The sequence below is a fragment of the Equus przewalskii genome, chromosome X (assembly GCF_037783145.1).
Source record: "Equus przewalskii isolate Varuska chromosome X, EquPr2, whole genome shotgun sequence".
NCBI classification, from domain to species: Eukaryota; Metazoa; Chordata; class Mammalia; order Perissodactyla; family Equidae; genus Equus; species Equus przewalskii.
The window spans coordinates 87,462,147-87,485,958 of record NC_091863.1 but is presented as its reverse complement, the minus strand read 5'-3'; the positions used below and the strand labels follow the sequence as shown (position 1 = coordinate 87,485,958).

General features: G+C 35.3%; 1 protein-coding gene across 1 annotated transcript in view; it reads right to left on the bottom strand.

The window, feature by feature from the left end:
* COL4A5 (collagen type IV alpha 5 chain) overlaps window positions 1-23,812 on the bottom strand; it is a 225,602-nt gene that overhangs the window by 68,725 nt on the left and 133,065 nt on the right. Inside the window, exons 22-30 of the mRNA XM_008532626.2 lie at window positions 22,051-22,143; window positions 20,583-20,653; window positions 20,096-20,287; window positions 16,518-16,686; window positions 14,480-14,572; window positions 14,283-14,387; window positions 13,193-13,290; window positions 11,752-11,902; window positions 2,088-2,201 (exon numbers count right to left, since the gene is read on the bottom strand). Coding sequence (XP_008530848.2) covers window positions 2,088-2,201; window positions 11,752-11,902; window positions 13,193-13,290; window positions 14,283-14,387; window positions 14,480-14,572; window positions 16,518-16,686; window positions 20,096-20,287; window positions 20,583-20,653; window positions 22,051-22,143 — 1,086 coding nt within the window. The remainder of the gene's footprint in view (window positions 1-2,087; window positions 2,202-11,751; window positions 11,903-13,192; window positions 13,291-14,282; window positions 14,388-14,479; window positions 14,573-16,517; window positions 16,687-20,095; window positions 20,288-20,582; window positions 20,654-22,050; window positions 22,144-23,812) is intronic.

Sequence of the window (23,812 nt, the reverse complement as noted above, 5' to 3'; positions counted from 1 at the left end):
AAAATGGTAGGTAGAATTTCAGTCATGTGGTATAAGTCAAGTGTATCAAGATATTAGTAATAGCCTTGCTGATCGCCCACTTATTAAAATGTATGAACAGAAATTATTAAAATGTATGAGCAGAAATTATGATATTTTTGAAATGGGCTAAGATAACATTCCGCTTTGGTGATAGAAATAAAATTTACTTAAAAAGTGAGTACAGTCATGCACCACATAACGACGTTTTGGTCAACAACAGACTGCATATACGATGCTGGTCCCATAAGATTAGTACCATATAGCCCAGGTGTGTAGTAGGCTATTTCATCTAGGTTTGCGTAAGTACACTCTATGATGTTCACAGAATGACGAAATCACCTAATGACACAGTTCTCAGAACGGATCCCTGTCGTTAGGCAACGCACGACTGTTTATGCAGTTAGTTTCAAACACAAACTGTGGTCCATCCTGTGGTTAAAAAAAACTGTGATTTGAGAACATTCTGTATTAATCAGAGTGCATTCAATACATTGTCATGCCAGTTGCTATTAACATCGTTTGTTTGTTGAGCCATATTAGTTAAGATCTTGAATTCTAAAGCAAAGTATACATTTACAGAAGAAAAAGAAGCACCGATACTTTTCCCTTTGCCCAACCTATCTAGATTTTATAAACCAATATATCTCAATATCTATCAGTCAAAAAGAGAGAGAACATTAGATGAACCAAACATTGTAGAGTATTAGCTAAATTTGAAAAAGTGTAAAGCACAAATAAATGTATTTTTATTTTGTTCAGATTGGTTATTTTGCTCAGCTGCGATTTAAGAATTCAAAATGCTTCCAAAACCTCATGCAATTTTGGGAAATAAAAGAAATGACAAAACACAACAGAAATGCTAAATTCATTTTAGCCACCTTTGTGGAACAGCAGGCCAAGACTATAATGGCCAAACCTAAATATTAATTGTTTTTTCTCAAGATCTCTCTGCTATGCTAGTTGGACAGAATGGTTTTTTTCATGAGCCTTGAAACAGATACTTTATAACAACCTGGTTCAAAGCAACACTAAGTTTTCTTATTTTTAAATCACTAGTAACAAGTTACGGGCTATAAAAAAAAGTGACAATGTTCCATAAAATAAATTTTTTAAATAGGACATAAAAATAATCTTTACTTTCCATGGTTTTTATATTGTTAATCAGTGTTTCTAGATTTTTAGCATAATAACTAAGAAAATACCTACTGCCATTTAAGGTCAGAAAATATATTTCCGTTGTTTCAAAATCAATCTATGTCAATCTGAACTGTGTGCTTAAGTCATCTGATGCATTCATGTAAATTAAAGAATGATTAAATGTTGCATATTTGTTTTATTTTTATGAATTATTACAGTGCTTTGAAAAAACATAATGTTGGCCCAAGAGTGGTCCTTAGTGTGCCTGTCTACATTAAGTAAAAAGAATTCACATCACTAGATGGCTCAGAATCCATAAACTCGAGTGAGCTCTCACACAAATGTAGAAGAACCATATGATTCGATATAAGGTTACAAGCTGACAAAACACTTTTGTGTAGTCATATAAAAAAATTTAGAGTACTTATGAGTTGCAAAGTGATTGCTGATTTAGGGGCAAAAGAGGAAAAAATTCAACTCACTTAATAAATATTTAAAAAAAGAAATGAGAATGCCTAAAATATATTTTTAATAGAACGTTTTTAACTCTAGTTCTCATGTGCTAAGAAATGTTAAGAGGTTCCACAGACAAAGGTCTATTAATACTGTAGTTACTCAGGTCTGAAATGATCAGCAGTAAAAGTTCTTAGGTTTGTGATTTCAAGACTCACTAGCTCAATGATTATATGCTGTGGCAACATACTGCAATCGTTAACAGATCAATTCTAAATGAACAGGGAGGAGAAATATCAGGGATTAAAACAGCTCTTATGCTGTGATCTGTACTTTTTCACTTTTACAAAATTATACAAGTAGATATGTTACCTCTCAAATCTGTTTTCTGGAAAACGTAGGTTACACTTTATTGATGAACTAACCAACTTCTATATAATGAGTGTTACAAAAATGCACATTTACTCCAATCTTACCAGGTTGGCCTATTGGTCCAGGAATCCCCGGTGGCCCTGGTGGTCCCTGAACACCTATTCCTGGTAGCCCAGGAGGTCCCATTGGCCCAGGTTGTCCATTTGGTCCAATGTCACCTTTAAGAAATAAATGTAGTTTAGATCTTAAAAACAACAACAGTTGAGTCACTAGTCCTTAGGAACTACTATACTCATGTGAAAAGACATATCATATTAAGCAGGGATCTTGAAAAGCTATCCATTCATTAAGGGAGAAAAGTAGGCACAAGTACTCAGAGCAGATGATAGGGAATCCATTAAAAGTTACAGACTTGTAGTTTAACTTATGATGAACACTCAAATTCAGTACTTAAATCAACTTCACAAAATATTACACACCACACATTTCTTTTACTTGCAACTCATCTTGGGCAAGTATTTATTTATATGTTTAAAATATATTTTCAAATTAACTTATTTTAAGGTAGATAACCTTTAACATCTTCCTATTTACTAACTTGGGCCTATGGCCTATAAAAATGCTCAAGCCTCTCCCATCATTAGTAAAACATTTCTTTGACCTTAGAAACTTCACTGTCTATCTTCTGTCTGTCCCTCTTACTTTAAAAAATTTATGTATACTAAAATTCACTCTTTTTAATGTACACCTTGATGAGTTTTGACAAATGTATATAGTCACATAATCACCATCAAAATCAAGACATTGAAGATAAACATAGATATTGTTCCATCACCTAAAAGGCTCTCTGTGCCTGGTTGGAGTCAAACCCTCCCCACACCCTAATTCTCTGGCAACTGCTGATCTATTTTACATGTTATAGTTTTTCCCTTTCCAGAATATCATATAAATGCAATCATACAGTATGTAGCCTTTTGAGTATGTCTTCTTTCACTTAACATAATGCATGGAGATTCACCCATGTTGTTGTATGTATCAGTAGTTTGTTACTTTTTATTGCTGGATAAGATTACATTATGTGAATATGCCATGATTTGTTCATCTCTTCACCAGTTGAAGGACATTTGGGCTGTTTCCAGTTCTTGTTGATTATAAATAAAGCTGCTATGAATATTGACTTACAGGTTTTTATGTGAAGGTTTACCCTTTTCTTGGATAAATAACTAGGTGTGGGATTGCCGGGTGAGTGTGGTAAGGGTATGTTTAATGCTATACAAAACTGACAAACTGTTTTTCAAAGTGGCTGTACCATTTTGCATTTCAAATAGCAATATATGAAAGTTCTAGTTACTATGTATGCTTGGCAGCACTTAGTATTGTCAGTCTTCCTTCTTTTTTGAAGCCTGTTCCGATAGGACAGGAAGTAGTATCTCCTTGTAGTTTTTCCTCACATTTCTTAGATGACTAATTACATTGATAATTTTCACATGTGCCTATTAGCCATTCATATCTCTTCTTTGGTGAAGTATCTGTTCAAATCTTTTGCTTATATTTCCAATTATATTCTTTAAATTTGGTTGTTTATTATTGACTTTTGAGAGTTCTTCATATATTCTGGTTATAAGTCCTTTGTCAGACAAATGATATGAAAGTACATTTCATTTTAATGAAGTCCAACTTATCAATTTTTTTCTTTTATGGATCATTCTTTTGGTGTTGTATCTAACAACTCTTTGCCTAACCTACAATCACACAGATTTTCTCCTATGCTTTTGTCTAAAACAAGGTACAATAAAATACTGCTCGTGGGCTATTTGACCTGTAGGCCTGATTTTCAACTGCCTCTGAGCTAAGAATGGTTTCTGTATTTCTAAAGGTTGTAAAAAAAAAAGTTTATGTGACAGAAACCAAAGGTGGCCCACAAAGACTAAAATAATTACTATCTGGCCCTTTATAGAAAATGTTTGCCTGCCTCTGTTCCAAAAGTTTTATCATTTTAGGTCTTACATTTAGGTCTACGATCCATTCTGAGTTAATTTTGCACAAGATATGAAGTATGGGTCAAGATTCATCTTTTTTTGTTTTGTTTTTGCATATGTATGTCCAACTGATTTAGGACCATTTGTTGAAAAGACTTATTTTTCTATTGAAATTGCCTTTGCATCTTTGTTAAAAATCCAATTGTGTAGGTCTATTTTTGTGCTGCTTATTATGTTCCGTCGATCTATGTGTCTGTCATTTCATGTATACCACACTATCTTAATTACTGTGGCTTTATATTAAGTTTTGAAATTAAGTACGATGAATCCTCCAACTCTGCAATTCTTTCTCAAATTGTTTTGGTCATTCCAGGTCCTTTGTTTTTCTAAATAAATTTTAGAAAAAGAAACTATTGCTGAGTTTTGCTCAGGAATATGTTCAATCTATGGATCAACAGGGAGAAAATTGAAATCTTAACAATATTGAACCTTCCAATTTATGAACACAACATATTTTTCCATTTATTTGGATCTTTGATTTTTGTCATAAGTGTTTTCTAGTTTTCCACATACGCATTCTGCACATATTTAGTTAGAACTATACCTAAGCATTTCGTGTTATTTCATGCTATTTTAAATATCGCTTTTTTTAAAAAATTTTCATTTCTAATTATTCATTGCTAGTATATAGAAATATAGTTCATTTTTGTATATTTGCCTTGTATCCTATGATCCTACTAAATTCATTTCTTAGTTCTAGGAGTTTTTTGTACATTCCTTAAGATTTTCTATGTAGAAAATCATGTCATCTATGAATAGTTTTATTTCTGCCTTGCCAATCTGCATGCCTTTTCTTTCTTTTCCTTGCCTTGTAGCATTTCATTGCCTTATAGGATTTCCAGTAGATACTGAAAAGGAGTGGTTAGAAAGGACATCTTTGTGTTTGTTCCGTATCTTTGGCGGGGGGGGGGGGGGGGGGGAGCAGTCAGTCTTTCACCACTAAATATGAAGGATCAAGTTTTTTGTAAACGTTCTTTATCATGCAAAGGAAGTTCCTTTCTATTCCTAATTTTCTGAGAGTACTTTCTCAGAATGGATGTTAAATTTTGTCAAAGAATTTTCAGCATCTATTGAGATGATAATATAATTTTTCTTCTTCAGACTATTGATATAGCAAATTACACTACTTTTCAAATCAGCCTTCTATTCTGAGGATAAACCTTACTTGGTTGTAGTGTACAATCCTTTTTACATATTGTTGGATTTGATTTGCCAATATTTCCTCAAGGATTTTTACATCGATATTTATGAGAGATACCAGTCTATAGCTTTCTTTTCTTGTAATGCCTTTGTCTGGTTTTGATATCAGGGTAATGCTGGCCTCATACAATGGTTGGGAAGCAATCCATTCACTTCTATTTTTGGGAAGAGATTGTATTGAACTGGTGTTACTGATTCTTTAAATGTTTGTTAGAATTTACCAGTGATGCCATCTGGACCTAGTTTTCTTTGTTGGCAGGATTTTAACTACAAACTCACTTTCGTTTTTTTTTTAATATTTAGCTACAAGCATATTCTTTATTTTTTTAAATTTTGATGAAGTCCTTTGTTTATTGATTTAGTTTTGGTAAGGAAGATTTGCCCTGAGCTAACATCTGTGCCAATCTTCCCTTATTTTGTATGTGGGACTCCACCACAGCATGGCTTGATGAGTGGTGTTTAGGTCTGCACAGGACCCGAACCTGAGAACTCCAGGCTGCCAAAGCAGAATGTGTGAACTTAACCACTATGCCACTGGGCTGGCCCCATAAACTCAATTTGTTTAATAAACACCTGGATTATCTATTTCTTCTTAAGTGAGCTTCAATAGTTTGTATCTTTCAAGAAATTCATTCATTTCCTCTAAGCTGTCAAATTTATGGACATATAGTTATTTATTATACTCCCTTGTTATTTTTTTAATGTCTGTAGGGTCTGTATGATGTCCCCTCTTTCATTCCTAATATTAGTATCATGTGTCTCTTCTCTTGTTTTCTTGGTTGGCTTGGCTAGAAGAATATCCATTTCATTAATCTTTTCAAAGAACCTCATTTGGTCTCAGAGAATTTTTCTATTGTATTCAGTTTTCGATTTCATTGATATCTGCTCTTATTATTATTTTTGCTCTATCTTCTGATCATCTTTTTATTTGGCTTTCCTTGTCTAATTTCTTAAGGTCAAAAGTTAGAGAATTTATTTGAGATTGTTCTTTTTTCCTAATAAAAACTTTTCATATATGAATTTTTCCTAATCACTTCTGTATCTGCATCTTACAAATTTTGATATGTTTTACTTTCATTTTCATTCAATTTAAAATATTTTCTAATTTTCCTAGTGATTTCTCCTTTGATTGATGGGTTTTTTAGAAGTGTTTTGGTTATTTTCTAAATATGGCAAGATTTTCCCAGATAGCTTTCTATTACTGATTTCTTGTTAGATCTGTTATGGCAAGAGAATCTACTATATGACTTCAGTATTTTTAACTTGTCAAAGTCTTTTTTAGAGCCTAGATTATGGTCTATCATGGTAAATGTTCCACGTGCACTCGAAAAGAATGTATTTTCTGCTCTTGTTGAGTGGAATGTTCTATAAATGTCAATGTTGAGGAGTCATGCTGAAGAGAAACACCAGACACTGCATTGCTGGAATAGTGTACATCCTATCCTTGCATCCTTCTACAGGAAGTTAATACCAAGTGTTGCCCATGGTAGTTGACTGAGCATAAAGTCTAGTTGGTTGAAGATTAGCAGATTTCAGGCATTACAATATCCCAATTCTCTATTTGTAATTTTATATTCTACTTATAAAAGAGAGCTGCCAAAGTTGTATAATCTTAAGGTGCCACAAAAATCTATCTTTCCCTGTCTTCCACATTTTCTCATAAAATTCTTTTAATTTTACTTTTCATGTTTATGATTTTAATTACTTTTTATTTATTTATTTATTTTAAAGATTGACACCTGCGCTAACAACTGTTGCCAACCTTCCTTTTTTTTTCCCCAAAAGATTGGCACCTGGGCTAACAACTGTCGCCAATCTTTTTTTTTCTGCTTTTATCTCCCCAACCCTGCCCCCCGTACACAGTTGTATATCTTAGTTGCATGTCCTTGTAGTTGTGGGATGTGGGACGCCACCTCAACGTGGCCTGATGAGCAGTGCCATGTCCACGCCCAGGATCCGAACCCTGGGCCACCGCAGCAGAATGTGTGAACTTAACCACTCGGCCACGGAGCTGGCCCCTAATTACTTTTTAAATATATTGTGCATTAGGGATTTATTTCATTGAGACCACTTACTCACTACAAACTTTTAAAGACTCTGTTCTTTCCCTACTTACTAATGATGATATTTCTATGATATACCAAGTTTCTATGTATACATGAATATGTTTCTCGACTCTTTCTACTCTATTGGTCTACTTGTGTGTTTCTGCACTGGTTCACAATGCTATAATTACAATGATTTTATAATATATTTTGGTATATGTTTGGTAAATATTAAGTTTCAGAATCGGTCATGTCAAGTGATTCTTAAAATCTCCTACTTGAATTCTCATTGAAAACGCATTATATTTACAGAAAAATTTGGGAAGAGTTGACATCATAGACTCTTCCCATCCAAACATATGATTTATCACCCAATTAATTTTACCTTTTTTAAAGTCATTAATAATAAAGTTTTAATTTTTTCCCCAAATACATTAGGCACATTTTGTTTTATTAATTTCTAGATATGATATAGGTTTTTTTGCAAATTATATTTTAATTTTATTTCTTTCAATATTTCTAAACACATCATTCTATTAGTCATAATGATACTTTTGCTCGTTACTCCTGCTACCTGGGACGTTCTTCCCTAAAAACTCAGTTCAAGTGTCTCCTCCCATTTGATGCCTCCCAAGTCACCATAGATGAGGCACTGAACAAAAGTAACATATGAGCGAGACTGAATACTTCAATAGTTATCTTCTTTTTTTCATTTTTGCTTAACATGATTCTAATGGTTAGTCTTAAGCACATTTTCTTCCTCATATACTTCTTTCCTGATGGATATTAATTGGTCACTATGCTGCTTTGAAAGTGCTGCATTAATCTCTCCTATACTTTAGTTACTAAGTTCTAATACTCAGCCACTGGTATAAGTGTGTCTGGTGGGTGAACTTTCATTGTGATCTGCTTGCTGAGTTTTGACTGTGCTGTATTGATCCAAAACATTAGTGATAGAAATTCATAAAAGTTCCTGTTGAGATAACCACTATCACAGGGATGCCACCTAGATTTTCTTACACTAGAGAGCAATCTCTGACATCTTCAAAAGCAGAGTCTATGCCTTTGTGTTTCTAGTGACTCAAGTAGTATCTGGCACAGAATAAGAACCTAATAACTGTTGGTGGAATGAAGGAATTACATAGCAGAAAATTCCAAATTCTTTTTCTTCTAGCACCTTAGGAACTATACTGGGGTTTTAATACTTGAGAATGATTCCTATTAGGATATGGGGATCCTATACTTCCTTTCAAAGATTAGGCATATGCCTGCTAAGAAGCTGATGTTTAAAATAGGCTTCAACCCATTTCTTCTCAACCACTATCTCAAGGACATTTTTATAAACAAAGTACACTGAGTGAGCAATTTCAATAGGGAAACTGCTTGCCACATAGCTTATTACGTGGAATGTCTCTATCCGCAATTTTCTGGATCACAGGTCTAAGCTGGAGGTGATAACTGGTGGAAAAAACTACCCGTAACTATGAGTATTCCAGTTTACAGCTGGCCAGAACTGTTTACTCAAAGACAAAAGGTATTTTTTAAAGAGCTTATCTAACAAGAATTTGTACTGAGCTCTTTGGGGGCTTTTGCTGGCAGAATCTAGCCTGGTTAAATTGGGCTATGCAGTCTTATTGTTTTAATAGGAATCAATCCAACATGTTTCAGGAACATGGAGCTGTTCAGATTATTCTCTGAGGGCCAAAACATTGACCAGGACACTTCAGTTCCCTGCAAACCAGAAAGGAAAAAACAATTGCTAAACCAGCTAGGTTAATTCTATTCCTATACATAATTAGGGGAATCAAAACCAAGGAAGTAGAAGAAATCAACAGAGAAATGAACAAAGGACATGAGCATTTATAGGAAAAAACATATATGTCTCAAACATATGAAAATATGGTCAATTTCACTTATAATAATGGAAACACAAATTTAAAATACCCTGAGAGTAAAGACAAAGGACCTATTATATCCAAAGAATTTTTTTAAAAAAGAACAAAGTTGGAGGACTTATATTACTTGATATCAAGTCTTAGTATAAAGCTACTGTAGTAGAAACAGTTGGTATCGACTTAAGGATAGTCAAAATAGATAAGTAGAATTGATAGCATAGGAACAGAGCCACACACAAATAGTCATTTAATTTTTGACACAGACACAAAAGTAATCCAATGGGGAGGGAGCTCTTTAAACAAATGATGCTGAATAAAATTATTTAAGATGGATAATAGTCTTAAACATAAAAGCTAAAACTATGAAAAATAAAATAAAACAGAATATCTTTATAACTTTGGGACAAGACAAGGTTTCTTCGACAAAACACAAAAAATAATAATCATATAAGAAAATAATTGACAAATGAAACATGAATAAAATTGAAACTTTTGTTTGTCAAAATACACTGATAAGAAAATGAATAGGCAAGCCACATAGGGAAATAATACTCATAAAAACATATTTGACAAAGGACCAATACACAAGATATATAAAGATCACTTTCAACTTGATCTTGATTGAAAGAGAAACAACCCATATTTTAAAATGGGAAACATATTTGAATGCATAAATAACCCACCAGTACATGTAAAAGAGTTCAATATCATTGGTCATCAGGAAAATGCAAACTAAAACCAAAATATGTTACCAAAACACCTACCAAAATAAAAAATGAAAAGACTGATAACACCAAATGTTGGAGAGAAGGTGGAACAATGGAAACTTTCATACTACTCTGGTGTGAGTTTAAAATGGTACAATCATTTTGGAAAATGGTCTAGCAGTTTCTTACACAACTAATATATTCCTGTCTTATGACCCAACAATTATACTTTTAGATATTTACAAGCAAAATGAAAGCACATATCCATAAAAAGACTTATAAAAGAATGTTCTTAACAGCTTCACTCATAATATCCAAAAACTTGACACAGTCCAAGTGTCCATCAATGGAGAATAGATAAACAAACTTTGGAATATTTATACAATGAAATACCCAATAACAAGAAATAAAGAACTACTGATAAACACAACAACATGAATGGATCTGAGAAACAATATTCTGAGTGAAAGAAGCCTTACAAAGAAATTGCATACTGTATGATTCCATATGGAGTTTTAGAACAGGTATAATTAATTTATGATTAAAAACATCATTACAGTATAGTTGCCACTGCGTATGTTGGCGTAGGGACTGAGGAAAGGGGCAAAAGGGAAATTTCTAGGATTATATCTTGATAGAGGTTTGGATACACAGGTGTATGCATTTGTCAAACTCCAGCAAATGTACCCTTAAGACTTGTGGATCTCATTTAATGTGACTTTTATATCAAAAGAAAAACACCATAAAATTGTGGTTATGGTATGCATGCTGAAGTATTTAGGGAGAACTGTACTGCTTTGTTGCAATTTACTTTGAAATGCATCAAAGTCAATGGATGGAGAAAGGGATGGATATATACATGACAGATCATGTAAAGTAAAATGTTGATAGATAAAATTCTTTCTACTTAGCTGTGTATATGAAAATTTTGAAAATAAAATGTTGGCAGAGAGATAAAATATTAATTGTAGAATCTAAGTGGTGGATATATGGGCTTTCACTGTGCAATTGTTTTAATTTTCTGTTTGAAAATTTTCACAATAAAATGTTTAAAAAACTATACTGAGATACCTACTTACTTCCAGCAGGTTGGCAAAAATCCAAGAATTTGTCAACATACTCACTTAGCAAGGCCGTGGGGAAACAAGCACACTCATACAGTGCTGCTGGGAGTGTAAAATGGTGCAAATGGAGAGGAATCTGACAATATCTAGAGACGCATTTACCCTTCAATTCAGGAAATCCATTTTCATTACTCTATTTTACTATTACACCTGTACACATAGGAATAACATCTCAGCAAGATTATTCACTGTGGCATTATTTATAATAAGAAAAGATTATCAAAAACCCAATATAGCAACTAGCAACTGGTAGAATAAATTATAGTATACCCAAGCAATTCAACACTAGGCAGCTATTTTTAAAAAAATCAAGATCTCTATGTAATGATATGGAGTGACCTCTAGGATACAAAGTTAAGTGAAGTAAATAAAGTGCAAAAAGCCAAAAGGTAGCACTCTATCTTTTGAGAAAGGTAGGAAATAAAAATATATATTCTTAGTGGTTTGTATTGGTATGAAGGAATACTAGAAGGATAAATAACTACAAAGTGGCTACATATGGGATGGGAGGAACAGAGTGAATTGAGATGGGGTAAAAGGAAGACTTCTCAGTGTTAGTTTTATACATATACGATTATATCATCTATTCAATGAAATAAAACACAAAAAATATCAACGGAGGAAGAAAACACAAAAGCTGTGACAGAGTGGCAGCATGGGCTTTCCAGTTAATTTGACTTATCATCTATGAACTGTCCAACAATTCCAATTTATATAAAAGTTAAAAGCAAACTGAGAAGTAGTAAAAGCCTCCATACCTTTTGGTCCAGGCAGCCCATCCAAGCCAGTGCGTCCTGGAGGACCTTGAGGTCCTGGAAAACCACGATCCCCTTTTGGACCAAGTGTTCCTCTAAAACCTGGGAGTCCTGGAGGCCCAGGTGGCCCAGGTAGCCCAAATCCTGGTTCTCCCTTGAGTATACACATGAGAAAACACAACAAAAATTCCCATGACTTTCTTGGTGTTTATTGTTTACCATAGAGAATTTAAAGCAGAAAGTACAAGGTAATACTTTTTTGTTTCCTGTGGGAGAGAGAGTAGGACAACCAAATGAAAAGTAATTGGTATGTGAAGAGAACATCTGGAAGGATGGGAAACAGGGCTTAGAAAACAAATTAAATGATTTGGACTGGTTTCTGGACAAGAAAGAGATAACTGAGAGAGCATGAGATTAAAGAACCCAAGTGAGAAAATGTGATTATAGACTGAGTATTAGATGATTATTTTAAATTTGACAAAGTATAATAATGGCATTGTGGTTTCCATATAAAACGTCCATTTACGTAGAGATGAATACTCAAGTATTTATAGGTGAAATGACACAATTTTGAGATGTAGATTAAAATACTTCAGTAAAGAAAAAGGAATGGATGAAGCAAATATGATAAAATCTTGATAATTTGGAATCTGAGTGATGGATATATGAAAATTTATTGCATTATTCCCTTTACTTTTGTGTTCATTTGAAAAAGTTCACATGCAAATAAAAACAATCAATAGAGAAGTGGTTTCTCATGAAAGCTGAGGTCATGGTTCATTGTCCTTCCCGTGAAAAAAAGTAGTAATGATGAAAACACAGGAAGCTTACATTAATTAAGCACAGATGAAATACAGGAACAGTCAGGATACCTCATACCACAGCAGTTTGCTGAAGGTTGACTGAGAAAAATTTTAGATTAGCTAAGATATAATAAAAGGAATGGGAGGTAACTCAAACACAGTATTGCTATTATTATTATTACTATTATTACTATTACTACTAAGTCAATAGCAGTGATTTGCATTATGTATCTGGGATGGAATTGGGACAGAGGAAAACAGTATGGGAAGTTCCTGACATGCTATTCAACACCATTTTAACCAATCATCACACAGGCATGGTCAGAGATTAAATGGGATGGTGATACTACAGGGAAGCCCAGGGGGAGCCAATGATTGTATTCTCTCATCTATAATCTCTCATCTCATCTCATCAAATAATTGGTCACTCTAAAACAGGTTCAGAAACTTTTTTTCTTTTTGCCTCAAATATGACCTCTTGGATTATTTTGGGTTAAATATTTTAAATGAAAATATAATTAGCTAAGTTGTATTTATACAGGGAAGGCTTGGGATAATGTCTAAGTCAAAATAGAGAGCTAGGGCTAAGGAAGGTAGAGGAGATAGCAAAAGGGAAAAAAATAAAGTAAAATGTCCCAGACCTTTGGTCCTGGAAAGCCTGGTGGCCCAGAAGGGCCTTCTAGACCAATTCTTCCAGGTGCCCCAGGTGCTCCTGGAGGTCCTGGAATTCCAGGAAAACCTGTAAAGTGATAAGTCATTTTTTAATTTCCAAAGAGATATCACTTTAAGAAAGATATCCAAACTCCCAAACCCACATTTTCACTTTATCCAGTCATGCGTAGTGACTACAGTAAGATGTTAAAACCACAATGACATTCTAGATAACTATTTAGGATCAAGCCTTACAGATACTTGGTATTCCCTCTTAATCACCTTACGGTCCTATCATTTTCATATACAGCTAATGTGTGTGGAAGATAGGCTTTTCTAATGGAAAATGAGACCTATTGCTAATGAGCTAGAACTAAACATAAGGAATGAATCCCACACAAAAACACAGAAAAACTTTTCTTCTGCTTACATCTGGATATAGTACGATAAAAGGCTCATCACATAATTCTGGAAATGAGCTAAAAACAATTGCAGGTATCACACACGTATATACACACGAAATCAAATCGGACACTTTTGAAGTCATTTAGTATGAATGAGTAAGGACGTGTTTAAGCACTGTTCTCAGACCAGTGCACACTCTTGCCTTCATGAGAATAAGTTCTGTGAGGAATAAAGCATAACTGAAGCAATAGCCCTAAAAAGTTTCAGTAAATCAAGAGAATATGATTTAGGATAAAACATTACTTGATACATTTATGCAATAAATCTGTTTTTTGTTTAATACAACCCATTCATTTAACAAATATCTATTGAGTGCTTACTATGTGCCAGGAACTTTTCTAAGCCCTGAAAATACAATGGTGAACACAAAAAACCATAATTACTGTGATTTTTAAAGCTTATATATCATTTTTGCATATCTATAGTTTAGATATTTTCTTGTTCTAAAGACAATGAAATTATAGTGCATACATGCTGTGATTTTCCATTTACATTCCTTATAGTACATAGAAAAAAGGTACAATTATTATATTTTATATGTTGAGTGAACTATAGCAAACAATAATGTCATACTAACTAGCTAACCTACCCTGACTGCTACTCAGTCCTACATACCTTTGGGACCGGGTGGTCCAGGAAGCCCAATTCCAGGGATACCTGGTTCCCCTTTGCTACCGGGTATTCCTGGCAAGCCTGGCTGGCCTGGGAGTCCAGGGTCACCTAGGGAGAAACAGTAGTTTTTTGAAAGAGAAACTTTCCAAGAAAGAAGCCACTAAGTGTTGAAGATGTGGTCAAATAAATTCCTCACGTACCTGGAAGACCTACTTCACCATCCCTGCCTGGATTACCAGGCAGACCAGGCTTCCCGGGCTGGGTTATGGTCTGACCTGGATCACCTTTAGGACCTAAGAACGAAAGGGAATCAATAGTGAATGAGAAGTGTTCACTTGACTAAAGATCTCCTTTAATTAAAAAAAGAGAGTATCTATAATCTTTTGAAAATGCAAACTAACAAAAACCCACAAGAAAAACAATCCCATATTATATATTCAAGGAAGATATCAAACAGAAAGATGAAATTTCGAAGACAAAAGTAGATGACAGCTTTAAGAGCTTCCATGATTGAAGATGGCATCTATAAAAATATTTTTTAAATATAGGTCAAAAGAGCCTAAAATAAAATCAAACAGTAGTAAATAAGAAAAACATTTTTACTTTTTGGTAAACTAACAGTACCTTAAGGTTTTATGTGTGCACAGTTCAATTGCACCTACTTCTCATTAATTGAAATAGGAACTTGAAATAGGCTCAGAATAAAGATGGATTTCTTAAACATGATATAAAAAGGACTAACCATGAGAGAAAAAAATTAATAAATTTGACAACATTCAAATTGATTTCTGTTCATTAAAGATACCATACAGAGAGTGAAAATGGCTCACAGTGAGTGAAGATTTTGCAAAATAAATAGCTAACAATTCTGTGAACTAATACACAGAATACATATTTAAAAATTCCTCTATATCAATAAGAAAAAGAAACAATCCAATAGAAAAAAATGGTCAAAACCCTTGAATAGGCATTTCAAAAGTGGAAATTCAAATACTCAATAAACATGAAAAGGTGCTAAACTTTAATGCAATCAGAGAAATGAAAAATAAAACTGCCATGAGATATATCACACTCAACAGATTGGCAAAAATGTAAAGGTCTGACAAGATAGAATGTTTACGAGAATGTACAGCAAAAAGAAATCTCCAACACTGCTGGTGGGGGTACAAATTAGTACAATTGCTCTGGACATAGTTTGGGATTATCTAGTAAAGCTGAAGATGCATTTATCCTATGCCTCGAAAATGCTAATCTTAAATGTATACCACAGCCCAGGGATTGACAAGTTTTTTTCTCTAAAGGACCCAGACAGTAAATACCGTAGGCTTTGTGGGCCATATGGTCTCTGTAGCAACTACCCAACTCTGTGATTGCGGTGCAAAAGCAACCATAGACAATAGTGAATGAGTGTAGATGGGTTCAAACAAAACTTTCATTTATGATAATAAGTGGTGACCCAGATTTGATCCATGGACCATAGTGCGCTGATCCTGGCCCCAGAGAAGTGTGTGCACATGTACACCAGGATATACATACAAGAATATACATAGAAGCATTAGTTATAATAGGCCTGAACCATAAATAACTCAATTGTCCATTAACAATAGAGTGGATAAATCAACTGTGATACACACACACACACACACACACACACACAGGTACACACACAAAAGGATACTATACAGCAATGAAAATGAATGTACTGTAGCTATACAAAGTTAATATAAAAAATATGTACTTTATGATTCCATTACTGTAAGGTTCAAAAAGAAGCATAATTAAAATATTTGTCTAGGGATGCATATCTAGGTGATAAAACTAGGGGGTAAATGGAAGGAAATTATGCAAATGTCAGGACAGTGTTTATCTTTGGAGAAATGGAAGGGGGTTGTGATCAGGAAAGGACAGACAGAAGAGGATGGGGGTTTTGTAGGATGCTGGCAATGTTCTGTTCCTTGATGTGTGTGTTTCCATTATAAGTATTTGTTAAACTTTGCATTATGTATCATGTACTTAAAAACAATAACAATGAAGACAGTCAGAAACAATTTAAAGAGAAATCACCCTTAAAACACACACACACACACTGTGTTCCTTTGCTAAAGAGCTATGAAAAGCCCAAATATAAATGGCCAGGGAAACACATCTCTCATGAAAGGAAGCCAAGACTGGCCAAAAGATAATAGATTTCTGCTTTTAAGCACCAAACTAACAACAAAACAACCATAGTAAACTCACCTGGTAATCCTGGCTGGCCTGGATTTCCTGCCACACCTTGTATGCCTTTTTCACCTACTGGGCCTGGAGGGCCAAAACCAGGAGGGCCCATAGGCCCTCTACTCCCTGGGAGACCTGGCAAACCTGGGTTCCCAGGAGGACCTCTTTCACCCTTAAAAGCAATTCCACCCTGAAAAGGGAAAAGTTTAATACAGAAACATATAGATATACCAGCTATCTGTAGGTTGATATTACTGAATACAACTAGAGAAATGATACAGCCATAAATAGTTCTCAAAAGCTACATAAGTGTGTGATACTATCAGATGGTATGTGTGATCACTCCACTTAGTCATTCATTTCTTCAACAAATATTTTTGAGTTCCTACTATGTGCCAAGCACTAGTGACATGACAAAGAACAATAATAGACAAAAATCTCTGCCTTCATGAAGCTCACATTCTAGTTTAAGCTGAACAGTTTACAGTCTAGTAATAATTTTATAAAATATCACTTCCCACCTAAATATCCTGGGCTGTGTGTTATGCACAAAACAAGACTGTTCATTTATATTCAATCTTCAGGCTTTGTGGCACATTTAACATGGTCATCTATTCACCCTAATCTCTAAGCTTACTATAAAGGAACACTTGATTTCATTGTGCTTTGCTTTATTGCACTTCACAGATACCATGTTTTTTACAAATTGAAGGTTTGTGGCAACCCTGCATTGAGCAAGTCTACAGGCATCATTTTTCCAATAGAATTTGCTCACTTTGTGTCTCTGTGTCACATTTTGGTAACTCTCATAATATTTCAAACTTTTTCATTATTATTATATTTGTTATGGTGATTTGTGATCAGTGATCTTTCATGTTACTATTGTAATTGTGTTGGGGTGCCACAAACTGTGCCCATATAAGATGGCAAACTTAATCGATAAGTTGTGTGTGTTCTGACTGACTGCTCCAACTATGGGCCGTTCCCCAATCTCTCTCCCTCTCCTCAGGCCTCCCTATTCCCTGAGACAACAGTATTGAAATTAGGCCTTTAAGTGTTCAGGTAAGAGGAGAGTCGCACATCTCTCTCTTTAATCAAAAGCTAGAAATGATTGGGGCCAGCCCCGTGGTGTGGTGGTTAAGTTTGCGCACTCCACTTTGGCAGCCCAGGGTTCACTGTTTCCGATCCTGGGCACAGACCTAAGCACCGTTCATCAAGCCATGCTGTGGCAGCATCCCACACAGAAGAATTAGAAGGACTTAAAACTGGGATATACAACTATATACTGGGGCTTTGGGAAAAAGAAAGAGGAAGATTGGCAACAGATGTTAGCTCAGGGCCAATCTTCCGCATCAAAAAAAAAAAAAAAAGCTAGAAATGATTAAGCTTGGTGAGGCAGGCATGTTGAAAGCCAAGATAGCCTGAAAGCTAGGCCTCTTGTACCAAACAGTTAGCCAAGTTGTGAATGCAAAGGAAAAGTTCTTGAAGGAAATTAAAAGTGCTACTCTAGTAACACATGAATGACAAGAAAGCAAAACAGCCTACTGCTGATAAGGATAAAGTTTTAGGGGTCTGCATAGAAGATCAAACCAGCCACAACATTACATTGAGCCAAAGCCTAATCCAGAGCAAGGCCCTAACTCTCTTCAATACTATGAAGGCTGAGAGACGTTAGGAAGCTACAGAAAAAAGTCTGAGGCTAACAGAGGTTGGTTCATGAAGTTTAAGGAAAGAAGCCGTGTCCATAACATAAAAGTGCGAGGTAAAGCAGCAAGTGCTGATGGAGAAGCTGCAGCAAGTTATCCAGAAGATCTAGCTAAGATCATTAATGAAGGTGGCTACCCTAAACAACAGATTTCCAGTGTAGATGAAACAGCCTTATAGCAGAAGAAGATGCCATCTAGGACTTTCACAGCTGGAGAGAAAAAGTCAATTCCTGGCTTTAAAGCTTCAAAGGATAGGTTGACTCTCATGTTAGGGTTCTAATGAAGCTGGTGACTTTAAGTTGAAACCAATGATCATTTACCATTCTGAAAATCCTAGGGTCCTTAAGAATTATGCCAAATCTACTCTGCCTGTGCTCTATAAATGGAACAACAAAGCCTGGATGACAGCGCATCTGTTTACAACATGGTTTACTGAATATTTTAAGTGCACTGTTGAGACCGAATGCTTGGGAAAAAAGATTCCTTTCAAAATATTACTGCTCATTGACAAAGCACCTGGTTACCCAAGAGCTCTGATGGAGATGTACAATGAGATTAAAGTTGTTTTCATGCCTGCTAACACAACATCCATTCTGTAGCCCATGGATCAAGAAGTAATTTTGACTTTCAAGTCCTATTATTTAAGAAATACATTTTGTAAGGCTATAGCTGCCATAGATAGTGATTCCTCTGATGGATCTTCGCAAAGAAAACTGGAAACTTTCTGGAAAGGATTTACCATTCTAGATGCCATTAAGAACATTCGTGGTTCATTGGAAGAGGTCAAGATATCAACATTAACAGGAGTTTAGAATTTGATTCCAACCCTAATGGATGACTTTGAGGGATTCAAGACTTCAGAGGACGATGTAACTACAGATGTGGTAGAAATAGCAAGAGAATTAGAATTGGAGCTTGAATTACTGAAATCTTATGATAAATCTTGAAAAGATGAGGAGTTGCTTCTTATGAATGAGCAAAGAAAGTAGTTTCTTGAGATGGAATCTACTCCTTGTGAAGATTGTTCAAATGACAACAAAGGATTTAGAATATTACATACACTTAGGTCATAAAGCAGTGGCAGGGTTTGAGAGGAGTGACTACAATTTTGAAAGAAGTCCTATTGTGGGCAAAACGCCATCAAACAGCCTCACACGCTACAGAGAAATCGTTCATGAAAGGAAGAGTCAACCAAAGCAGCAAACTTCATTATTGTCTTATTTTAAGAAATTACCACAGCCACCCCAACCTTCAGCAACCACTACACTGATCAGCCAGCAGTCATCAACATAGAGGCAAGACCCTCCACCAGCACAAATATTATAACTTGCCAAAGGCTAGTTAGCAATACCGTGCTTTTTTAAGGTATATACATTGTTTTTTTAGACATAATGCTATTGCACACTTAATAGACTACAGTATAGTCTAAATATAACTTCTTTATGTACTTGGAAACCAAAAACTTCATGTGACTTGCTTTATTATGATATTCGTTTTATTGCAGTGGTCTGGAACCAAACTCACAATATCTCCAAGGTACGTCTGTATATAAAAACTAAATTAGAGTTCTGTTTCAGATCTAAATAAACCCAAACAAGAATAAGTGGGGTAGGAGAAAGGGAACCTTATACTGACACATAAGCATCTTAACCTCCTGCCCACCTATTAATAGCCAATATTACTCAATATAATAATGAGTTAAGAAGAAGGAACTTATAAAATAACTGAGAGAAAAGAGTGGTACAGAAACCCTACATAGTCAATAACAATGCACCATTACTACATACAATCACATTCTTTTAAGCATTGATTGGGTGTTCCTCTCAGCACCAGGCCCATCCTAAGAAAGTAACAATTTGACATCATGAAACCAAGAATATCAAACCAACTCACAGGTTCTCCTTTGGGGCCAGGAAGCCCTGGCAATCCATCCTGTCCAGGGGTGCCTGGTAAACCAGGAAGCCCCGGAGCTCCAGGGGAACCCAACTCTCCTTTGTCACCCTTCATTCCTGGAAAAGTGAGGATGTCACCAGGTTCACCTTTAGATCCAGGAAAGCCTGGAGCACCTGGAGCTCCTGGCATGCCCTGAGGAAATAAAAGATAGAAAGAGAGGAAACAGAAGAAAGAGAAAAAAAAAATTAGTTTCTTTTTTTTCTAACACTTTTGTCTGTCCAGTTTATCCCATCAACTCACCCAATAACATTTAGTGTACAAAGCTATGAAGCAGGTGAGGCATGTGAGTCAGGGAGAGTCAAGGAATCAAGTAAATCACAATTTAATAAAAAACCTAAATTTCCTTTACATATATCCACGAGTGAAAAATCAAAGTGTAAATGGTTTTCTTCTACTTCTTTTGCTCTATAATATACTCAAAACTTACTGTTAATCCTTTGGGACCGGTTGCACCAGCATGTCCTTTTTCACCCTTCTGCCCAGGGAAACCAAGAGATCCTAACACACACACACACACACAATTAATGTGAGCTTTGAGCTTGAGCCCATGACAAAGCTCATATAAAAATCAGCAAGTCAGGAAGTCAAGTTTTAAAATAAGAACACCATTCAATCCCATTTAACAATTCACATTTACATTTTCCTATTTTATGTTCTCAAAATGAGGAAATCATTCATTCTTTTAAGTAAATCTAACATTTCATGTTACATACAATATTGTAACCTTAGTTATTTTCAACTTCAAAGCCTTTCAGAGCTTGCAGCTACCAAGTACTATGTACAGAGGTGCTCAGGCTACTATACTCATTCCATTGCCAAGGGGAGAAGGAGATAAGGGCAAAGCATGCATATCTTTCTTTGTTCTGACTTAAACAATTTTCCTAGAGTCTTACTAGTCCTTTCTTTGGTTTGTCACTCCCGAAAATTTGGTTTATGAGAAACGTTTGGTGCTCAAAGACTAGAGAAAATATTACCAAAGCAGGGTTCTCAAAATGGGTCCTTGGACCAGCTGCATCAGCATCACCTGGGTACTGGTTAGAAATGATAGTTCTTGGGCCTCCATCCCAGGTCTACTGAATCAGAAACTTTGGGGGTGGGACCCAGAAATCTGGGTTTTAACAAGCCCTCTAGGTAATTCTGATGCAGTCCAAAGTTTGAAAAACACTAGACTGGAGGTACAAGGCTACATGATTACCTTCCAGTGAAAGCTATAAGACTTGCTAAAAATCTATTTCCAAGTTCCAAATGAAATGGTTTCCTTGGCAGACATACTAGACAGAAAGGTAAGAGATCTGGTGTCTATCCTCAGCCCTGACACAGACATAAAGTATGATTTAAGAGAATATAATATTGGGATATCCCCAGAGGCTGTTGACTAAAACAGTTGCGGATCTGATGGATATCAAATATGCTTTTGATTGGAAATGGGTAAGGAGGAGTTATATATAGAAAGAGGAATATTGGCAGTTAGTTGCCAAACTTCAGTAGAAGCTTCGTTCCTTAATGACAACACGTGATACATTCCCTGTGACTAGAAGCTCTGCCACTGGAAACTATACTCAGGGCCAAGCATTATGAACTTTCCCCCTGGTTTTCTGGAAGAAAGGAATCTCACTCTGTATAAGTTATTTTCCTCATCATATGGAAAATATAGAAGATATGTTTCCTGGAATAATATTGTCAAAATGCTTTAATAGAAAATGTTGGTAGCTTCAGGTACTAGAAACAAGAGTATAATTTATTTCATAGCAGATAGAGGCATTTCATATTTAATTATTTATGGATATGAGCGACTAACTATAAAATGAGAAACTGGCATCATTCTAGAACTAAGAGCTCACTAAAATCTAGTTAAGAAATATTTTTAAATGTTGCCCTAAGGCAGAATGTTTTACCTGGAGGACCTGGAAGACCTGGCAAACCAGGCTGACCTGGAGGCCCTGAAATACCAGTTCCAATACAGTTGAAGCAGGTGTCACCCTTGTCACCTAGAGAAAACCATAATAAAAAAACAAATTTTACTAAAAAGGGTATGTCTACCTTCTTTAGATAGGTTCTAAAGAAGTTAGCACTAAAGAATAACATTCCTACCTAACAGTGTAATTAGAGAAGCCTATATCTAGAATCAATTCATTTGATAAATATTTACTGAGTGCCTACTATGTGCAAAGCATTGTTCTAGGTATTTGTGATACATTGGTAAACAAAACAGACAAAATTCCATGACTTCATGGTGCTCGCATTCTACCAGTGGAAAGAGATAATAAACAATGAAGGTAACAAATTATGAGATTTTATATATATATATTATTAAATTATATTTATACATATATCAAAAGATGTTATGTTTATAGGAAAAATATAGAGAAGGGTAAATGGAATTGGATATGCCAGGGATGGGTGGCAGTTTGCAACTTTAAATAGGGTAGTCAGGATAGATCTTATTGAGATGATATATGATAAAAACCTCAAACAACGTGGTATGTTCATACCAAGTGTAGAGCATTCCAGGCAGAAAGAATAGCCATATTTGGCATATACAAGGAACATGAAGGGGACCAGACTGTTGGAGTAGAGTGAGGAAGGGGAACCAAGTCAGAAAGTTAACAAGTTACAGCAAGTACCATATTATAAAACGTCACATACCATAAAGCCACCATAAAGACTGTGGCTTTTACTGTGAGTGAAAGGAGAATCTAGTAGAAGAATTTAAACAGAAAAGCAACATGATATGACTTAAGTTTTAAAAGGATGACTCTGGCTGCTATGTTAAGAATGGAATCTAAGTGCCAGGATGGGAACAGTGTAACCATTTAAGTGGCTACTGCTGCAGTGATCTAGGAGAAATGGTATAGCCCATCCCAAAGGGACAGCAATGAAGATGATGAGAATTGGTCAGATTCTGAACATACCTGAAAGTAGAGCCAATGTGATTTTCTCATGGATCATATGTGGAATACAAAAGGAGAGGGGAATCAAGGATGACTCCAAAGTTTTCAGCCCCAGCAACCAGAAGGCTGGAGTGGACACGTTTAAATGAGAAAGGGAAGACATGAGTGGAAAAATGATGGGGGAGGAGGTGAAAGAGATCAGGACTTCAACTTGATCAGGATATCAAGTTCAAAATGTTAAGCAGACAGTTGGATATACTAATATAGAGGAAAAGACTTATATCTGGACAGGAGACATAAATTTGGAAGTCACTGGAAAGTAGACGGTATTTAAAGTCATGAGACTGAACGACTTCAGATGGAGAAGAGAAGAGGAAGAAGAACTAAACCGTGGGGCAACCCCAAATCAAATGTTGGGTAGGTAATTCTAAAATGTATATGGAAATGCAAAGTAAGCCAAGACTTACTATAAAGCTACAGTAATTTAGACAGTCTGGCACTGGTGCAAGGAGAAACAAATAGAACAATGGAACCAAATAGAGAGGTCAGAAACAGACTCACACATACAGTGTCATAAGATTTACAACAAAAGTGCTAACACAGTTCAGTGGGGAAATGATAGTCCTTCGTATTATGATATCGAGTCAATTGGATATTCATATGGGAAAAAATGAACTTTTATCCCTGCTTCAAACAATACACAAAAATTAACTGAAGATAGATCAAGGATCAAAGTGTGAAAGGCAAAACGATAAAACTTCTAGAA